The sequence below is a fragment of the Camarhynchus parvulus genome, chromosome 7 (genome assembly GCF_901933205.1).
Source record: "Camarhynchus parvulus chromosome 7, STF_HiC, whole genome shotgun sequence".
Classification (NCBI taxonomy): Eukaryota; Metazoa; Chordata; class Aves; order Passeriformes; family Thraupidae; genus Camarhynchus; species Camarhynchus parvulus.
The window spans coordinates 27,216,211-27,235,033 of NC_044577.1; the positions used below are offsets into that span (position 1 = coordinate 27,216,211).

An 18,823-nucleotide genomic window follows, 5' to 3' on the forward strand; every position below is an offset into this window, starting at 1 on the left:
AGCAGAGCTGGGAAGGGGAGGATGATGGGGGTGATGGCTGGGTGGAGGAGGCTGGTGTGTGCCTGTGCCCTGGAACGTACTCCAGGGAGCAGTAAGAGAGTGAAGAAGGGAAAATAGGGAAATTGCTGCAGGACTTAAGGGCCTGAGGCTCCTGAGGAGAGAAGAAATAGAGGATTCAGAAGATGATGGCTGCCAACTCACATCTTTTGATGTCTGTCCAGTGGTTTGGATGAAGCTGCAAGACCTCAGTGGGCCTTAAATGTGTGGTCTGTGCCCACCAAGAAATTGTCATTTTGACCAGCACTAATTTAACAACCTCATTGTCAATTTGAGCAGAGAGATCAAAGATGGAAAGACCACAGAAACAAGAGCTCTCCTTTGTCAGATTAAAGGATGTTCTTTTACAGGCATGCTGATGTGATCCTAAAGTAGTGGCTGCAAAATCTGTTCCTCCTTTCCGGAAGATACTTTCAAAACTCTCTGTCTGTTAACCAGAACAGAAGCACTGACTATTGTCCCGTGGTGGACTGAGAGTTTCCACAATAAGTGTCTGGAGTGCTTGGCTTCAGCTACCTTTCTTCCATGCTGTCTGCACTCCTGCCCCTTCCCATCTGCAGGCACAGATTTTACTTGGCAGGGGTGAAAACTGCTGCTTACAAGGTGATTTACTGCTAATCTGCTTAGCACTGCCGAGCATCATCAAGCAGCTCTCACTCAGCACACCCCAACTACACACTGGTGGTCTTCCTCACTCACCCTTTGTCTTTTCCACAGCACATTATTGTATCTTACAAGGGCTGTTGCTCCTCAGCTATGTCTGCTCAATTAACAGAGCACCGTTTAACACTTGATGTCTGTCTAATGTGTTTAGGAAATGCATCTCAAATTCATTTCAAAGCCTTGTTAAGCTGGGATGAATCTGAAGTACCTCCCCCTGTCCCTTCAAAGACCAGAAGTGCACAAAGCTTTTTGTTTTGAGTTCACAATTATGACATCTCCTGTTGACTTTTCATATGTGTGTTTCATCTTGTATTCTCCTCTGGGCTCAGCTCAGAGCCTGAGGAATATAAGATGGTTTTGCTCTCTCCATACAAAGATGAGAAATGAATATGAAAATGAAGAGCATGAAAAATTTGCAAAAATAGAGGCTTGTAGCAAGTAACATACTTAGAAACTAATAATTTAATAATGATTTAGTAGATCAAGAATAGAAGCAGATAAAGAATTTTTGTTTAATTTTTAAATATAATATATTGCTTCATATGCTTTGGAACATAGATAATAGAAGAGATTGAATGGAGTTGTTGGCATATTACTTACACAATTTATTTTTTATCAGGGTGTGGTGTTTGTAAGAGAATGATGCCATCTTATCAGCAGGCAGCCACAGAACTCAAGGGTAAATATGTAAGTGAGACAATGAGATTTATATGACATTTGAAAAATTATTTTAACACTTTTTAAAAGTATATAAATTGACAAATATTTATCAAAATCAAAATGATGCATTTTTAAGCCAGCTGAAAAAAGAAATAATCTACTCTGTTCCAGATCTCTTCAGAATTTTCTCTTGGTTTTTATTCTTCTAAAACTTTAGAGGATGAGATGTGAACTCCCTTGCCCTTTAGATCCACTGCAGTTTTTTCCATGGAAATACAGGTTCTGACACTATGTAGATTTATGTTTTAGCTCTAATTTATGAATTTTTAGGCCTTTTGAGCTCATTTTGGTAAAGAAAGCAATGTTTGCTTTAATGGGTTTGATCAGCTTTTTGGCCTGATGTTTCGTAGCAAGGTCAGGGATGGATGCCCTCATTGCAGTTATTAATCCACTTTTTTAGTGGAGAATCACTGTGTTATGGGAGGGAAATCCCCCTCCCATAAGCTGCTGGTCACCCTCCAGCCACTCAGCATTAGTAGAATCTTACAGTTTAACTGTAGCTCAGTCAAAGTGGATGTCACATTGATATAAAAGTAAGTTTTGACTCTAATAAAGTACAGAATTCACAGTAATTTAGTTACCCCTTTGTAGTTTCAAGGTGTATTGATCTCTGTGAGCGAGTCAAAGGCACCTGTCTAGTTGAGGTTTTGTAATGCGCTTAACGTATGATTTATATGGTGCCAGTAGTATATAAAGGATGAAGAAATAGGATTGTTGTTTCATGGCTGTAGCAGGATTTGGTCTGATCCTACCTGTTGGATCATTCACTGCTGTGTTTACAGGTTTCCTTGTGAGGAAAAGATGAAGCACTGCAGTTCATTGCTGGGGCAGCTCTGGCCATTTGTTCTCGTGACCACCTAGTGCTGTCAGGCTGCCCAACATTGTCCCAGCCAGTTGTTTTCAGAAGTGCTTTCTTTAAATCCTTGTTTGCTTAGGGCTGGAATGAGTGGGAGTTACTCAGATTTATTTAGGACATGGCACAAGCCTTAGAAGATATTTCCAAGAGTGTTTTTGTCGAGCCAGGCAGCATTCTAAGGCCATCTCCCCTCAGAGGAGCATGTGCTGCAGCCTTTGGGAAGGCACTCCCGCCCTGCATGGCAGTACCTTGCAGGGTGAGAGGGATTAGGAGTGTAAACATCACCTACAGAGACAGTGCCAGAGAGGAGGCATGCTGCACAGCACTCTGTCCTCCTGCAGTTCTCCCTTCCTTGTTCATGTGCAGCTCATTTATTAAATTCAGATAATTTAGATCTATTCTGGTTTGAGTATTTCCTTCCTCACTTGGAATGGATTTCTACAGATCCGGGCTGATCCTGCACAGCTGAGTGACAGGGCTGGGACACAGTTCTTTGCAGTGGAGGCTTGTGGTGCAGGATCAGTTCAGAGCAAAGTCCAGTTATGCCACTGCCACCCATGTTTTTCACAAAAATTGGTCTGTTTGTCAAAATATGACCCAATTAGCTTCCTGAGTGGGATGTGTACACAGCTTGCCATTTCTAAAGTTAAGTATGCTATACCCATCATAAATTATTCATGGAGTGCCTTAAAGTGATGTTGACCTCCAGATCAGACTTGGCTGGAAAGTTTATGAGTAGTTTGGATGAGCTGAAGGTTTGGCCTTTTAATCTGACCTGTCATCAACTGTCAGGATGTGCCAGGCTCAAAAGTGATTATTGCTGTTTTATAGCAGGAAAATTAAGTGCAGTATTGCCTATTGAAGAAATCATAAAAGTGAAGGGGTGAACTGTACCTGTCTCTGGTTGCTGTGTTCCCTTGGGACTGGTTGTTTCTTGTCCCAGTGCTGTTGCTGAGAGGAAGGCAGGGTGGCATATTTAATTTATATTATGGTTATATCCTTTAATTATTTTGCATCCAGTGCAGAAGGAAAAAGTGCTCCAAATCAGAAATGACTTATTTTATCTTGGCAGGAAATATTCCTGTGGTTAGATGGTTGGCTGGGCTCTGGTGAGTGAATGTCCACCAGAGCAGGGAGGAACTGGATATTAGCAAACCATTCACCATCTCACTAATGCCCATGAACTTTGTGAGTGTGCCAGAATGCTCTACTCAGTAAAGACCAATTTGAGAATATGCTTAAGTGCTTTCCTCCATTGGTACTTGTCTTTTTTTTTTTTCTTTTAAATTTTTTTTTGGTGCTATAAGGTACTGGTTTTGGAGCAATCCCATCAAGAAAACTGAGAATCAGGGTAGGGGGTCACAACTAAACAGGAATGGTCAGAAGCTCCAAATACTTGGGCAGCTAGGAAAGATTCAGAGTTGGTTTAGGTTACAGGTAGCTTGTTGGAGAGCAGATAAGTGTTGAAATATGTCAAATGTCACTGCAGAGGTGAAAGGAATAAACTGATCTTTGTTTCTGCAATGGCTATTACAAGAGGTAATGGACCTAAATTGAAGTTGGGGTCATTCAGTCTTTTGCTAAAAGCAAATATGCCAAACGTCTGACAGGAGGGCCCTGGCTTTGGGCAGTAGGTGTTTTTTGATGATCTCTGGCAGCCTGATATTTCATAATTCTGTGATTATTGGCCAGTTAAAGCTGTTACTCTTGTCATTAAAACAAATCCTGTTGTAATAAGCTTTTTTTGCTAAATGCTCTTCATATAATGTAATGAACACCAGAATGAATCCAAGTTACTGACTTTTATCAATCACCTTTAGATGGGCACAGTGAAATTGTCTGACATGGCCAGGCATGCCCACTTAAATCATAGGATCCTCTGAAAGTTCACAGCAAAGGTGGAATCTGGTAGGCTGGTGTTAATTAGGGAATTAGTTAACAAAACTGGTTCTTGCTTTATAGAGCAACCATTGTATCTTGATCCTATTGCATTTACCTGGCTTTAGGAGGTGGCATGGAGGATAAGGAAAGGCGAGAACTGAGTCTAGATAATCTCATATGAATAAATCAATCCAGTTGTTCGAACGACAAGGAAAATTCAAAGCGGAAGATTAGGCCAGCATGTATAAACCTTACTTCTGTACTCTCCTCTGTTCAATTTATCCTTTCTTAGGATAGGGAAGAGAAAACAAAGTATCTTTTTGTGACTTTCCAGCACATTCTTAGGAACGGTTGACCTTCAAATGAGGATTTTCTGCTTTAAGATTTATTTCATGCTGGCTCCGAGCACATTTGGTTGGTCTGTGCAGTTTGCTGCAGTCAGGAACGTGGTGTTAAATTCTGATGTGGTATTTCAGCTGGAAGGAGAAAATCCTGTTTCTGGAGAGGGAAAGAGGAGGGGGTTGGATTAAGACCCTGCTGCTAAAATGATTTAAGCCGTCAATGCCATTAAACTAAGTTAATCAGGAAGTGGTATCTCAGCAACTTGCTGGGTCCAAGTTTGACAGCAGAATGACCTCTGTGTGAGTTACACACCCACAAAAACTTGGAATCCATCCCATCTTCCAATTTTCATGTCAGAAATATTTGGAAGACATTTGGACAGGGCACAGAATAAGTCACAGGAGCCCTGAACCTGAACTCAGGGGTTGTTGAGATGGAGGATGCGTTGGGATAGAGGTGAGGAGTGAGGAGGAGAGAGTTTTTGTTTTACAGGCTAGTCTGAAAAGCTACTGTGCTTCTGTGGCTCTCTTTTGAAGACTGTAGGACAAGGTTAATTCTTAACTCTCATTATACCGTGCCCTACCTAAGTTAACATATTTAGAGCATATAAATGCCATGTGCTGTTTCCTGAGCTCACGGATATAGGGCACGTTTTATTTTCACATCAAAGTCATGCTGATTTCCCCTTGCCATTCAGTAAGTGCATTTTTGACCTGGGATAATGCCTGTGGTTGGTTAGACATTGACAAGTTGGTTAGACATAGACAAGTTCATTGCTGGAGTGGAAACCAGAGAGCTGAGGGTAGAATTTCTGGTGCCCTGTTTAATGTTTGGATATGAACTAAGAACTCTTTTTTTCTACATGCAGAAGAAGGAAAAAATCTAGTTGTAGCTTAAAATCCAAATGTGCAAAGCAGAGCACAAGTGCTGCAGCTGAGAGAATTCCCTTTAGGTATTTCTGTTAGTGGGTGAATAAAAAGAAACAGAGAAGCTTCAAGAGCGGTGAGGAGGTGACATGCTAACTGCTGTGTGTTTTCTCTGGATTAGACTCAAGTATTATTCTGTTTTCCCTTGCACAAAATCAGAAAAACTTCAGTGCCTTTTAGAGAGAGCCCCTTGCTTGACAGCTATATGAATGAAATTGGAATCTGCCTAGACTGAAGTGGGTTTTACTTAAATCTTCAAACAAATGGTGTGATGCTCCTGCTGCATTGTAAGAATCAGTAAGATTATGCTCTGTTTTTCCAGGTTCTTGCGGGGATGAATGTTTACTCTGCTGAATTTGAAAGGATAAAGGAAGAATTCAATGTCCGGGGATATCCTACAATCTGCTATTTTGAGTCGGTTATGTTTTGCAACTATTTTAGAAATCATGCACTCTTGTATAATTGAGTGTTTTATCTTTTAGGGCCAGGACTGAACCTTGTTTTGTTGCTTTAACAGGAAAGGAAAGTTCCTGTTCAACTTTGAGAACTTTGGTGCTACCGCAGCAGATATCGCAGAGTGGCTGAAACAGTAAGGCATTGAACTTCATGCACTCCACCTTTTATGTACTCTTCATTATTTACAGAATGTAATGGTTTAGGAACAGACATCTCTCCCTCCTTCCCTCTGCTCAGAAGAGCAAACAAAACTACCCCACTGAGATCAGCTAAACTCACATGGAGAGATTGACTAATGTTTGGTTTTTAGCATGCATGCCTTGCATTTCACAATTGCATTTTGTCTGTAATAGCAGACTGACTGTGGACTAAAATAAATACAGATACACAGATCTCAACTTCGTTAAAAATGCTAGGTTAAATTTCCAGTGATCTTGGGTGCTTGACTTCTGTTGTGTTATTAAAAATGTATATACCAAGTGTGTAGTTCTTGTTGGTTAAAAGCTGATGCCTTTAAAGTGTCTTGCAGCAACAAACTGAAGATCAAGGCACCTTGGATAGGTAGTCACTTTTACGACATCTGTGTTTGCTGTCATGACATGAAAGTGTAGAAAGCACCTTGTTCTATCTAAAGAGAGCTATTTGCAGTCATAAACATTTTGGGGGCTGAATGAGCCTATGAGACTAGCAGTTCAGAGACACAGGAAAAATGTGTGTGTGTGTAGCTGCTCTTCAGCTGGTGCAAATCCCCACCGGTGGTCAGTGAAGCTGATGGAGGAGCTGGAGGGAGCTGAGATAATCTGGTGATGGAGAAATCCCATTTGCAGTGAGCCCAGGCTCTTGGGCATGGTGTCATCTTTGTAACCCTCCCTTGTTTGCTGCACTTGTGGAAACAATACTGAAATGAAGCTAATGAAAGGAAACAAACCCATGGGAAGGAACAGACTGTTGCAAACTATTGTAATAGTACAGCTTAGCAAAATTGGCTCAGAATAAATGTATTTTGCTGTACACTGGGGTTGTGCTGGGAATGTGCATATGGTTGCAAGTAGCCCGGGGTCTCCAGCAGCAGTAGGCTGAGTGCTTCAGGATTTGGAACCCACAAATGAAGTGAGAGCAGCATCCTGTTAGCATCAGGGGCTACAAACACTGCGAGCAAGTACAGCCCAGTGGCTCAAAGAGGAGGAATTCAGCCAGAGTCATTAAGCCTGATGTAGTCAATTAAGTCTTCAAATGTGAGTGATCAAGATGGCAACTCCAGCAACTTGAAGAAGATGATCAGCCCTTGGAGCAAGGATATGGCTTAATCACCTGCACTTTGTTATGCTTTTCAATTCTGCAAGGATGTGGTTATCTCTTGGCTACCATATGTGAAACATTAGCTGTTTGGGGTGGTTTTTCCCCCTGTCTGCCCACATAATATCCAGATAATCCCTGCAATATGCAGTACCTTTATATCAGTGCTGTGACAGCAAGTGAACACAGCTACTGGAGGAAAGCAGAACAGCTGCAAGCTCTTTCCAATGATAATCTCTGCTAACAAGCCACTGTGGGCTTTGGCTGATACTTCAGCAGTCCAGAGCTAAAGACAGCTGTTTGTCCTCACTTAGTGCATGCTTATTAGTTGCCCAAAAGATGATCTGAGCAGTAGCCTGGTGCCCCTGTTTTGTGTTCTAAGTACAACCTTTAAGGAAACCACATTGAGTAGTTATGTGTACTTATATTTTGCCAGTAATTGATGCTTAAATTACAATCAATTAAATTATTAATAAAACTGCATATAGGCTGAACATGCTGCATACATAATATTATACTATTCTGAGGAATCTGCAGTACAGGTAGTCAAAATGGTATGGCAAGGGCTTTAGGAATGCCAAGGAGTGCAATGGGATAGCTGTAGGGTGCACTGGCTGTGTTTCAGAATAGCATAATGTTAAAATATTGAAAGGTTGCTTTTGTACAAAATGTTACTCTCAGGACCAGGGGCATGGCAGGGCTGTGGCAAGGAAATCCAATGCATTTTTATACTGTGCATGCATGTGGTGTCCTTGTGGAGTCTTGGAAGCAAATCCAGCAGACATTGAGCCATATGAAATGGCCCATTATGTGTGGACAATAAGTACGCTTTGCAGAAAAGCAGCTCTCTCTCTCCCTCTTCTTGGTTTTTTCCCTCTAAATACTACTGGTAAAGTGCTGAAAGTGGGTGATCTTAGGCTCATTTATGGGAGAGAACATGATATAATTTAATGCAAGTTAGAATTATTTAAATCCTTGTCCATGCTTTTTCCTCTCAAGACAAGAACTGCTAGTTAGGAGGACTCCAACACCTCTTTTTTTTTTTTTTTTCCCCTCGTGCTTATTAAAGGTGCTTCTTTCTTATGGTGAAGTGTGCTAATGTATCAGTCTTACAAATACTTCACCTTTCTTATCTTCCTAATAAGCACTGCCTACTGTGTTATGGAGATTCAGATGTTTTCATGAGAAGGTAGAGATGAACCATCACACAGCCTTAATCCAACCCAGCAGAGATGCTATTTTGTACTTCTCACGTTTTTGTTAATTCTGATACACAGCTGTATCAGCCTGAGTGGTAGGCAAGCCCAGCAGCTTCTTGCTGCCTTCAACAGCTGCTTAGTTTGTCTTGCTGTTTTTATGGATTCCCCTCAGGCCCTTCCTTAACATCAACTACTTTGTTAAATCAAGAGCTTGTCCTGTGCTCTCAATTGAATTAGCTTTTGATAACTCTTCTGGACTTCTGTCATCCTGATCAGGTGTTGGGTGTGTCTTGTCTCAGTGTTGAATGACATTTTAAATTTTGCTTGTTGCTTTCTCCAGGCCTTGAGGTGTTTCTTACCACCTCCTGTGTAGGCTCATTAGCATGCACAGCATTTTAAATTAGACTATTTGAATAAACATCCCATGCCCTGCTTTACTAATTCGTGAGTGAAATAGGTCACACCAGGCCCTGCTGAGCACCATGTTCTCCCAGTGCTTTGCAGGCACTGTGGCCATGTTCATCATGCTCTGCCTGCTCAACCCAGCTCCCAAATCCATTAAATGTCACGGTGTTTGCTGGAAAGCCTTCACCCTGCCAGGATACCTGGAGATTATTGTTCTCTGGGCTGCTTGGCCAGGTGCAGCTCCCACCTTTCACTTTGATGTTTGCTTCTTGGTTTGTTTGTCACAGAAGCAGCAAGAGGCAGAGATGTGCATCACAGTTCTGCATGGATTGCTTAATATTCTTGGATCACACCTATTGCTTACATCAACAGAATTTGCTATCTGAATCTGTGCATCTCTGCTGCTTTTTTTTTTCAAACTAGGCTTTCAGCCTAGAAATGAGTAAGGCAGGATAAATGAGTTATCCTCTGTTTGCCATTCTTTGTTCCAGGCAGCTAACACAATAATATGTTTTAATCAAAAATAGTAAATCTGCTTTCAGCAGAGATGGGGTCACATCCAGACGTGTACTTTGCCAAAGAATTTGGGGAATTTGGGGGGGGGTTTGGAACTCATTACTGGAACTGACACAAATAGCTTCAAACTCTGGCTCCCAATGTTCGTATGTTTGGGTGTCTTTTCTGTGAACACTGCTTTAATAAATAAAATGTCAATTAGCATAGTTTAGATCACAGCTTCCAGATTCTCTTTTTAATGTACACTAATAAAAGCCCAAAACAATTGTTTATTGGGATGATGAGCTGCAGAGGACCTTAGGTTCAGTTTCCAGACTTGCCACTGTGTCTTTGAGCAGGCTCTGTGGCTCTGACCTATCAAAGACAGCTGAACGCAGGTGCAGTCACAGTGATGTTGGTAGAACACATCATTTGCCTTTTAGGTGAAGCAGGCAGCTGAGTATCTTTGCTGAGTTAGGCCTACAAGCCCACTGCAGAGTGAGGACATAAGGATGCTTCCCTGGCTCCCAGGATCTGTTCAGGGTAAAACCATGTATTCCTGGGGAAATGGTGTGTGTAGCTGGCTCATGGTCCCAACACTGCTCCTCCTTTCTCTGCTGGCCCTAATCACGCTGTCAGTATCCAAGGTGACGGGTTAAATTGGCTGTTTCTGCTCACTGCTTTTTTCTTTCATTTGCAATGACTCCTGTGAACTACAAAGTGGGAATGCTGTGAGAAAGGGAGCATCCTGCTGAGGAGGGTAAAAGAGTAATAGAAAATGCATTTAGTTTCTATAATGTAATAACCAAGAAGTCTGGTTATCTCCTCACTCCATCCCCTTCCATTGCTGATCTGTCCTCAGGAGCTTCTTGCAGACTTTTTTGTTCCTCCTCCAGTTTTATCTGTGTTTCAGTGCCTGTGAGTTCTGGATGGGTACAATTATGGAAGCTGTTCAGTAGGGTTGGTGTGTCAGACATGTGTGAACATCTGCACAAAGTGGTTCCTTACAGTTTGACTTGCCAAGATGAGTGCTTAGCACCAGAGAGCTGCCTTTAAGCTGTGTCTGTTTGTCTTGTAGCCCACAGGCACCACAGCCACAGGCTCCAGAGACTCCCTGGGCAGATGAAGAAAATGTAGTTTATCACCTGACCGATGAGGACTTCGACAAGTTTATAAAAGATCATTCATCTGTGCTAGTGATGTTCCATGCACCATGTGAGTTTGTTTTCTCTTCTGTACTCTGAGCCAAATGCTTGCTAACGAAATCAGTGATGTTTTTCTGAGGAAGTTTCACAGAAACATGAACTCAAAAGTCCAGGCTTTTCTTGTTTGTGATGATTGTTAAATACGCAAGGCATGAAATGTTTGTGAAGTTGCTGACTTCACATTTAGGATGGAGATGTGCCTCTGGAAAAGGGACACTGTAGGCTGAGTCAAACATAACTGAGGAGTGTAATGATGCTTAAATAGTCTGGGTACTCGTCACTTTACAGCATGATTTCCCATTTTCAACTTCTCTTCGGTATTGTTTGCTTTCAAAGCAGAACTCTGATTGATTGAGCAACTAACTCAACTTGAGAACCCTGAGCTCCTGGGTTCTTGTCCATGGCTGCTGCTATGTCATATTGAGCATTTTCACTCCTCTGCCACAGTTTCTCTGGCAATGTAAGGGATGATTGTCATTATATATTGTGCTGAACTATGCCAAAACTAGGCCCAAGTTTAGAAAGACCCCAGGACTTCGATAACTAATGCAGAGTTGGTGGTGATACTGCTTATTATTCTGCTCAAAATGCATTGAACTGATTTTTTTCATGACTTGAGGTTTTAGCTTGACAAATAAAATAAAGTGGATTGCCTTCAGGAAGCAGAAGGCCATACTGCCCTCCTGGATGCTGTTGGGTGGAAGAGAAGAGTGCATTAACCTCTTAGTTCACTGTGGATATAACTTGTTTCAGCTGCGTATCTGGTTCTTCTAACTGTTTGTGTTTGTGATGGACAATTCAGGCTTGAATCTGCTACACTGTGTGACACACAGCTTCTGTCTCTCCTTGCTGCTGTACTGGCAGCAGTATTGGGTGAGATGTTCCTTTTCAAGTGCATAGATTTAAAGGTTAGGACTCTGGAGGCAGACTGTGTGCTGACAGCTGAGGGTCTTGGCACAGAGGCTGGAATCCTGCTTCCCTTCAAGCCAGCAGGAGTTAGCTCCAAAATACCTTTTTTTTGAAGGTCTGCTCATAAGACTCATTTGAAAAACATACCATAATGAATTTCCTCTGCCTGGTGAAATGTCTAAGAATTTGGTCCACTGGAGCAGGGGACTGACTGCTGTTCTTTGCTGTGTTCCCTGGATTATTTGTACTAATGAAAGTGGGACCGGAGATGAGTGCCTGCTCTGAAACCCCAAACACAAGGAGCAGAACTGCTGAGGCCTGCTCTGAAACCCCAAACACAAGGAGCAGAACTGCTGAGGCCTGCTTTGCTCAGGAATTATCCTTCATTACCCAAATCCTTCCTTCCCCAGATTTCCCTGCACCCTGGTGTGCCAGTGACAGCAGGGGCTGCTGCTCCTCAGCAGCTGTGAGCTTGCTGAGCAGCTGCTGCCAAGCACAAATGGAACTCCTAAACTTGCCTCCTTTCCCTCTCCCTGCACTATGACATGGGAGAAGTGTCTACTCTTAACATGTTCACACTTAGTAGTACTTTAAAGCTTTGCCTTTTTTTGAGTTTGTGAATGGGCAAAGGAGTCTGGTCATGTATTCAGGAGGAGGAAGAGGGGGAAGAAATCAACAGTTGACCCTGCAAAACTTATTCCTTTAGGAAGCCAGATTAAAAATAGATGAATTGCATACAACTGCAATCAAATTTTATAGTAAGTTCAAGTTAGTTCTAAATCTCAATAGGATTCTGTTCAGTTTTTAGTATTTTTTTAGTATTTTCAAGAACACAGGTAACACAGTTTTAGGAGTAACAATATTGCATTACCTGTTTTGAGAGCAGGGGTGCTTCCAGACAGGTATGTTTTGTACTAAGGGGCATTCTGTACTAGCGGTGCTTTGGCAAATGCTGTTATGAAAGTAAATCAGATGCTTTAATTGGGCTGTCACAATCTTCTGATAACATTTTCCAGCTGCTCAGAATTGGGATGAATAGTGTTCCTTGCCAGAACAACTCCATTTTAAATGCAACTCGAATATTTGGGGCATTTTATTTACATTCAGGTGGTAATGGCAATACGTGCAGAATCCAGCTCGTACATGTGTAAAAGATCTGTGTTGGTAAGAATCCTCGCTGAGCATCCTTAGCAGGGAGTATGAGGCTTGCAAACTAATTAATGACAGACAACTATCATAAACAGTTATCTCCATGATTAAAAGCTCTTCTCTTAGCACTTCTTAAATGTGCTAATGGTGTCACCTTATGAATATTAGGAGATAAATTATTCCAGTAAGAAGTGGCAAAACCAGTGAGCATCTTAATTATTTTAACCTTGGTAGCTCAGGCTGAGGAAGTTTTTTTCTAAAAATGTATTAATAAAAAAAAAGTTGAAACATCTATAAAATAAGCTCATAACAGAGGATATACTTTTGTGTAACTGAGAGTAATCAAGGGGATTTCAGCACTGGGCTGGAATTAGCAAGTACTTCAACTCCTGTGTCACCATGCAGCATACACGTGACTTGGAGTTTTTCTGGCTCACTGTTGTGGTTTAGCCTCAGCCACAGCTCAGCCCCACACAGCTGCTCCATCATGGTGGGATGGGGGAGAGTTTGAAAGGTAAAGCCAAGAAAAGTCATGGGTTTGCAAGGTAATTTAATAAGAAAAGCAAAAGCCATGTACAGGCAAACCAAAACAAGGAATTTGTTTACTACTTTGCATTGACTGGCAGGTGCTTGACCATTCCCAGGAGAGCTTCATCATACATAATGCTGAACTTGGGAAGACAAACTCCGTCACTCCAAATGTCTCCCCTTCTCCCCTTTCCCGTTCTATATGCTGAGCATGACACCATATGGTCTGGGGCTGTGTCCCCTGACATCTTCTTGTGCACCCCCAGCCTCCTTGTGGTGGGATGGGGTGAGGAGCAGAGGAGGTCTGGATTCTGGAAGCGCTGCTCATCAATAGCTAAAACATCCCTGAGTTATCGACACTGTTCCCAGCACAAATCCAACTCATGGCTCAGTACCAGCTACTGTGAAGAAAATTAGTTCTATCCCAGCCCAAACCATCACACATACATGAGGAGCTGTTTTACTAGAGGAGAATTATTTCAGGGTTGCTTTAATTGCATATTCAGATGACCAATGCATTAATAGAGTGTACCATGAAAAGATGTGCGGGGAATTGGCAGCATTTTATCTGCCCCCCTGCCCCCAGTGCTGAAGATACAGCTGAACCAAACACATCTCAGGTAAATTCCTGTGAACTGCACCATTAGGCACTGTGATGGATGTGGCCAGTTGGGTCTCCATGCCTGTGGCTATTAATGATCATCCCTGAGGACCACGCTGTAATTATTTACAATCAGGTGCACTAACTAGCCCAAGGACATGGCAGCATTTTAAGTGCTGCCTAGCATAACCAAGTTCAAGGACAGCTGCTAGTGTGTTTTAAACACGTCAGGAAGGTCTGCAGCATGCAACTTGCACCTCTTGGGATCAGAGACACCATCCCTTTTGTGCAGTAATTTATCACAACCATTAAACAGAAGATGTGCTGCTGCAGGTCATTACTGCCAGCCCTGAGTGACTGGGTGAGTGTGGGTGGGCAGGATGAGTTCATCCTGCTTTCCTTTCACAGGTCACTGGGGACACAGAGCAGGATTTCTAACCACCTCAAACTCCTTTGTAAAGCCCTTAAGAGGATGTTCAATAAATCTGAATATTTAGCATAGGTAAACAGTGACCCAGCCAGTCAAGCTCTGAAGGCGCTCTCCTCCAGCCGTCTGTGAGGGGTGTGCAGTGTTGTGCTCCTTACTTGAGTATTTTGCTGAAATTTCATAATTTCTGGTGGTGAGCTTAGTGTTGTCCTGGATATATCCAGAGTGGAGTCTTGCAGACATCTGAAGTGTTTTTTCAATGTGTTGTTGTACCCAAAAACTGGGTTCTTGTGCACTGTACAAAAGAACAAAGAAAGGGCCCTCTCTCCCAAAGGATTTGGCATTTTCATTTGGGTTGATCATATTTGGTAACTTGAGATAGCAGTTATGTTAGTGGGCCTATTTCTGAATCTATAACAAAGGATTTATTGCACCAACCAAAGTTTTTTCTGTACTATAACATAACTAAAGGCACCATTGCTGCTTATGATGAGCTTCTGCTAGCAATGAGAATAATGATTCGATGTCTGTATGTGCTTCTTGATATCTGTGCCTACAGCTGATCAATTTATTTAGATGCCCAAGATGACAGCTGGGTTCTGAATGTCTCTAAATATGGGTTATGCTGCCAGTCAAGTGTTGTTAAATGCTTTAGTGTCATGGGGACTTGCTGGGATTTAAAATGCTCCTGAGTCCCTTGATCATGAAAAAAAAAGCCCTGTTTGTGTTTTCACTTTCCTCATCAAACTGTTTGCTGAGTCCGATGCAATTTTAAAAATAATTCTGTCCAAAATATTTGCCAAATTAGTGAGGATGGCAGTCTTTCTGACTGTGTTTTGTTGAAGGAATAAAACCCCTACACATTTATCCTTTCTACATTTTTCCTCAGCATTTTCATCCAAATCACATCTCAGTCACAAAATAAACCCAGCCAAGTCACTGATAAGTCAATTCAAATGCCACTGAAAGGTGTTTAAAGTCCAGGATTGAAATTCAAGTCAACTCAGAAATGTTTTCTGGAAGTGTCTGCTGTTCACGCACAGGAATTACTTTTCATTATGTTTTGTTAACACAAGTGACACTGCTAATGTTTTAAAGGATACCTGTTCTTGCAGCCTCAGGCAGAATAATGTCCTGGTGCCACTGTGAGCTGTAATCTGCCCCTGTACCTTCAGCAGGCATGGATCTGAGGAGTCTCTGATGCTGGCTGGTGGTTGTAGTCAGTCACCCCTGATGTTTGCTTAGGGCTGCTTTGCCCTCTCTCATTCCCCATCAGCCAGAGCAAAGTTTGTGGTCCAGTACTGGTGCCAGAGGAGAAAAAAGTGTTTTGGCTGTACTGTTAGCATGAGTGTGCATTTGCTTTTTAAAGGATTAAACTATGAAAATGTTTTCCTGCAACATTTCTTCCTTGTATGTGAGCTTAAATTCAGGTTAAACCCGTGTTCTTCCCAGTCCCCTTCACAGGGCTCCTTCAGAGACTCTATAAGCTGATTGCAGGATTTATAGTAGGAAAAAAGTCAATATCCTTAGTAGGATATTGGAGCCATTGTGGTTTTTCCTCCATTGATAAAGAGGGAAAGCAGGGATAATGCAGCCCAACAGACCTTTGCTTGCTTCCTCCCATGGAAGGGAGTGCAAAAATAAACCTTGAAATGATAAAGTGCACCACAGTTTTCATGTGTTGTTGAAATGTCCATGAAATTCCTTTCCTGTCCTCGACTATTTTCTCTACCTTTGTAAACCAACCCGATAAATTATGCAGTTGCTGCTTTCCAAAGTCAGCTATTCAGCTGTTCAGGTTTTTAATTGCACAGGGAGTGGTTTTATCAATTTGGCTTTGAAAAACAGCTTTTCTCACCCTTCACTCTTTCTCTCCTCCCTCTCAGTGCATTTAAACCCAAGGTTTTAAGCGACTTTGTGAACTCATTATTAAGAATCCCAGCCAATTAGCCCAGTACCAGAGGAAGGCCTCAGCTTCTAACCAAGTAGTGAACTTGGCTCTCTCCATGCCAGCTCACCATCACTAGTTTCAGTGGCCTTGTTTTTGTTTCTTACTCCTGCATGTGGTGAGACTGGGATGAAGTAATCCATTGCTCGCTTAAATATGAAGCAAAGGGAAAATGTGTGCACAAAATCAAATCTATTTTTTCAAACCATCTTTTACAACTTTAAATAAATAAGTCTCCCTTTCAGACCCCCACTGGTTCCTTGTGAAAGCAAGCTATGTTGCTGTGAGCTCTAATTGGGATGTCTGTTGGCAGCATCAAGAGAAAGGCCACGAGTTGAAAAGGCTGAAGAATAATCTACTCTGCAGCCTGAAAAAAATGCCCTTTCTAGCATAGGTCAGCAGCAGCCTAACATTGGCAGCCTGTGATAAATAAAGAAATTATATTATTTATAAATAAATAAAGTTTTTCCATGCTAATTCATTATTCAATCAGAGATTTTTTTTAAATGTCAACCAACACAGTTCTTCCAGTAGAGGTTAAAGGCCTGTGGGTTATCCAAGTATCCAGCAGCACTGCATGTGGATGGAAACATCCTTTAATTTTCATTTGTTCCTGTCATATATGACATTTGTGATTTTCAAAATAAAATGTTGGTTGTTTTCAGTGGCTACTTTGGCATCTGCCTTCAGATGTAGAGCCTCTGGGATAAAGGCAGACAGGGGTGCTGGGAAGCTGGGTTTGGTGCACCCCTGCAGGTCTGGATTACTGGAAGTGTGTAGTGTGTAAGGCAGGTTGTACATCTGGAATCTGATCAGATGCCATATCCCCATGATGCAGGAGCTACACAAGGAGACATTTGTGTGTCAGGGTGCCTGCTGTGGGCCACCAGACCCTGTGAACATATTCTTGTTTCAGAGTCATTAGAGAAAGCTTTGAAGAAGTCAAACTTTCTGGACTGTTCTGTGGGTCACAGGCAGTGCCTGCCTCTGGTGGGATTTTGGTGGGGCAATGCAGATGTCAGGGTGGGCTGTTGCACTGCCCACATCACTGAAAACTGAATTGTTGTGTAAGGGCACTTGGATGATGAATGTTGCTGTTTAGGAGTCTGGACAGATTGTTGAAAAGATGTGCTTCACTTTCAGAGTAGTGTTTCCTGACTCTCTATGTCCCATAGGCTCCTAATTCTAATGTTGCCTCAGTGTATTTTTAATGGGATGTATAATAAAATGCTTCCCTGTACAAGCATAAATTGTGCCAACTTTCTGTGCACTGTATGCATGTGCTTCTCAGCTGAACATTCCTGGCAGGCTTCTGGAGCAGATACATTCTTCACGTAAACCAGTTAGAAATTGGTGCATTCTTGGCTTCAGAATCTGCTTCCACTGAGATGAGCAAGTCCTGACTGTTGATTTCAGAGAGAGGAGGTCTGGGACACTTAGACTGGGTTCTTCGTTATTTAAAAGCATGGAGGTCTACAATAAGATGTTGCTTGATACTACATTTGAAAATCACCAAAAATCTTAGGGAGTGTAAACAGTTCAGCGTAAGTGACCTGCCAGTGAAGTGACCTGTCTCATTAAACTAATCACAGAAATTATTTTCAGGGAGATTTAATCAAACATTAAAATAGAAGTTCTTGGAAAGGCAGTAAACCAGGAAAATTAAGAACCTGACATGGATTTTTCCTTTAATGACAATACCACTCATGTTTCTCAAGGATCTAAAAATCAAAATCAATATGAGTTTTTAGTGGTACTTAATATAAATGGGAATGTGAAGAGTATAAGGATCCTGGTAATGATCTTGTGCAGTAAAACTTGATAGGATACCTAATGGAAGGGGTGAAGACAGTAATAACTGATACCATTGTCTCTTTTTTTCAGTCTTCTGATACTGGAGCTCACAGTTCATATGGGATTATTGTCTCTTTGAAGCAGTTTGTGCTCTTTGAGCAGGGTATGGTCATAAAAAAGGATGATCCAGTGATAAAAGCAATAGCCTTGGCCTGGAGATGTAAAAGTTTAGTTCTTTGCTTTGCTTGGCTTTGATTTGTACAGTCACAACCCAAGTCACTAAATATTTGTCGGTTTCCAACCTGTGAAGTGGAGATAACATTTCACCTTGCGTGGGAGTTTTATCTAGCAAGCCATGGCCAGACTGCAAGCTGCTCCAGTATTGCAGGAATTGAGATATGGAAGGTGTATGAGCTCTGCACAGTCTCGATTAACATGAGGGAAGTAGGATTTTGCCTTTGGTGTTCTCTGGATTGTGGCAGACATCAGTTTTTTGGCCCCCCAGTTTAGGAAACCCCATCTGCCACTGGGTGAGCACAGAGCTCAGACAAGATTATCGTGGCTGGAGCTGATCACTCGCAACCTGTTTGCAGCTCATGCCAGGACTAAAAGGGAGGAGCCTTGACTTGCTCTGGTTCAGCATCACAACAGGGAGAATGGCAAATGTGGGGTGTTTTGGGCTGCTCTGCATTTGGGCTGGATCTCAACTTGCTCTGTGGCATGGTGCTGTTCTGGGGACACGGTGTGTACATTGAATAACTTACTTGGTAGCAGTCGTGGGTGTTGAGCAGAATGCAGGCTAGAACTAAAGGAAGAAGGAAAGGAAACAAAATGTGGATATTTGGGGGTTGTGAAATTTGAGAGGTTTGTTCGAAATGCATTGCTGTATGCTCACCTCCGATTGGGAGCAATTACTTTCTCTATTAAAGAAGACATTTTCAAAGGCTATACCAATCAGAAAAAAAA

General features: G+C 42.0%; 1 protein-coding gene across 1 annotated transcript in view; it reads left to right on the top strand.

Moving 5' to 3' along the window:
* PDIA5 (protein disulfide isomerase family A member 5) overlaps positions 1–18,823 on the top strand; it is a 100,507-nt gene that overhangs the window by 38,373 nt on the left and 43,311 nt on the right. Inside the window, exons 8-11 of the mRNA XM_030952378.1 lie at positions 1,340–1,407; positions 5,768–5,859; positions 5,963–6,034; positions 10,375–10,511. Of these exons, the coding sequence (XP_030808238.1) occupies positions 1,340–1,407; positions 5,768–5,859; positions 5,963–6,034; positions 10,375–10,511 (369 nt within the window). The remainder of the gene's footprint in view (positions 1–1,339; positions 1,408–5,767; positions 5,860–5,962; positions 6,035–10,374; positions 10,512–18,823) is intronic.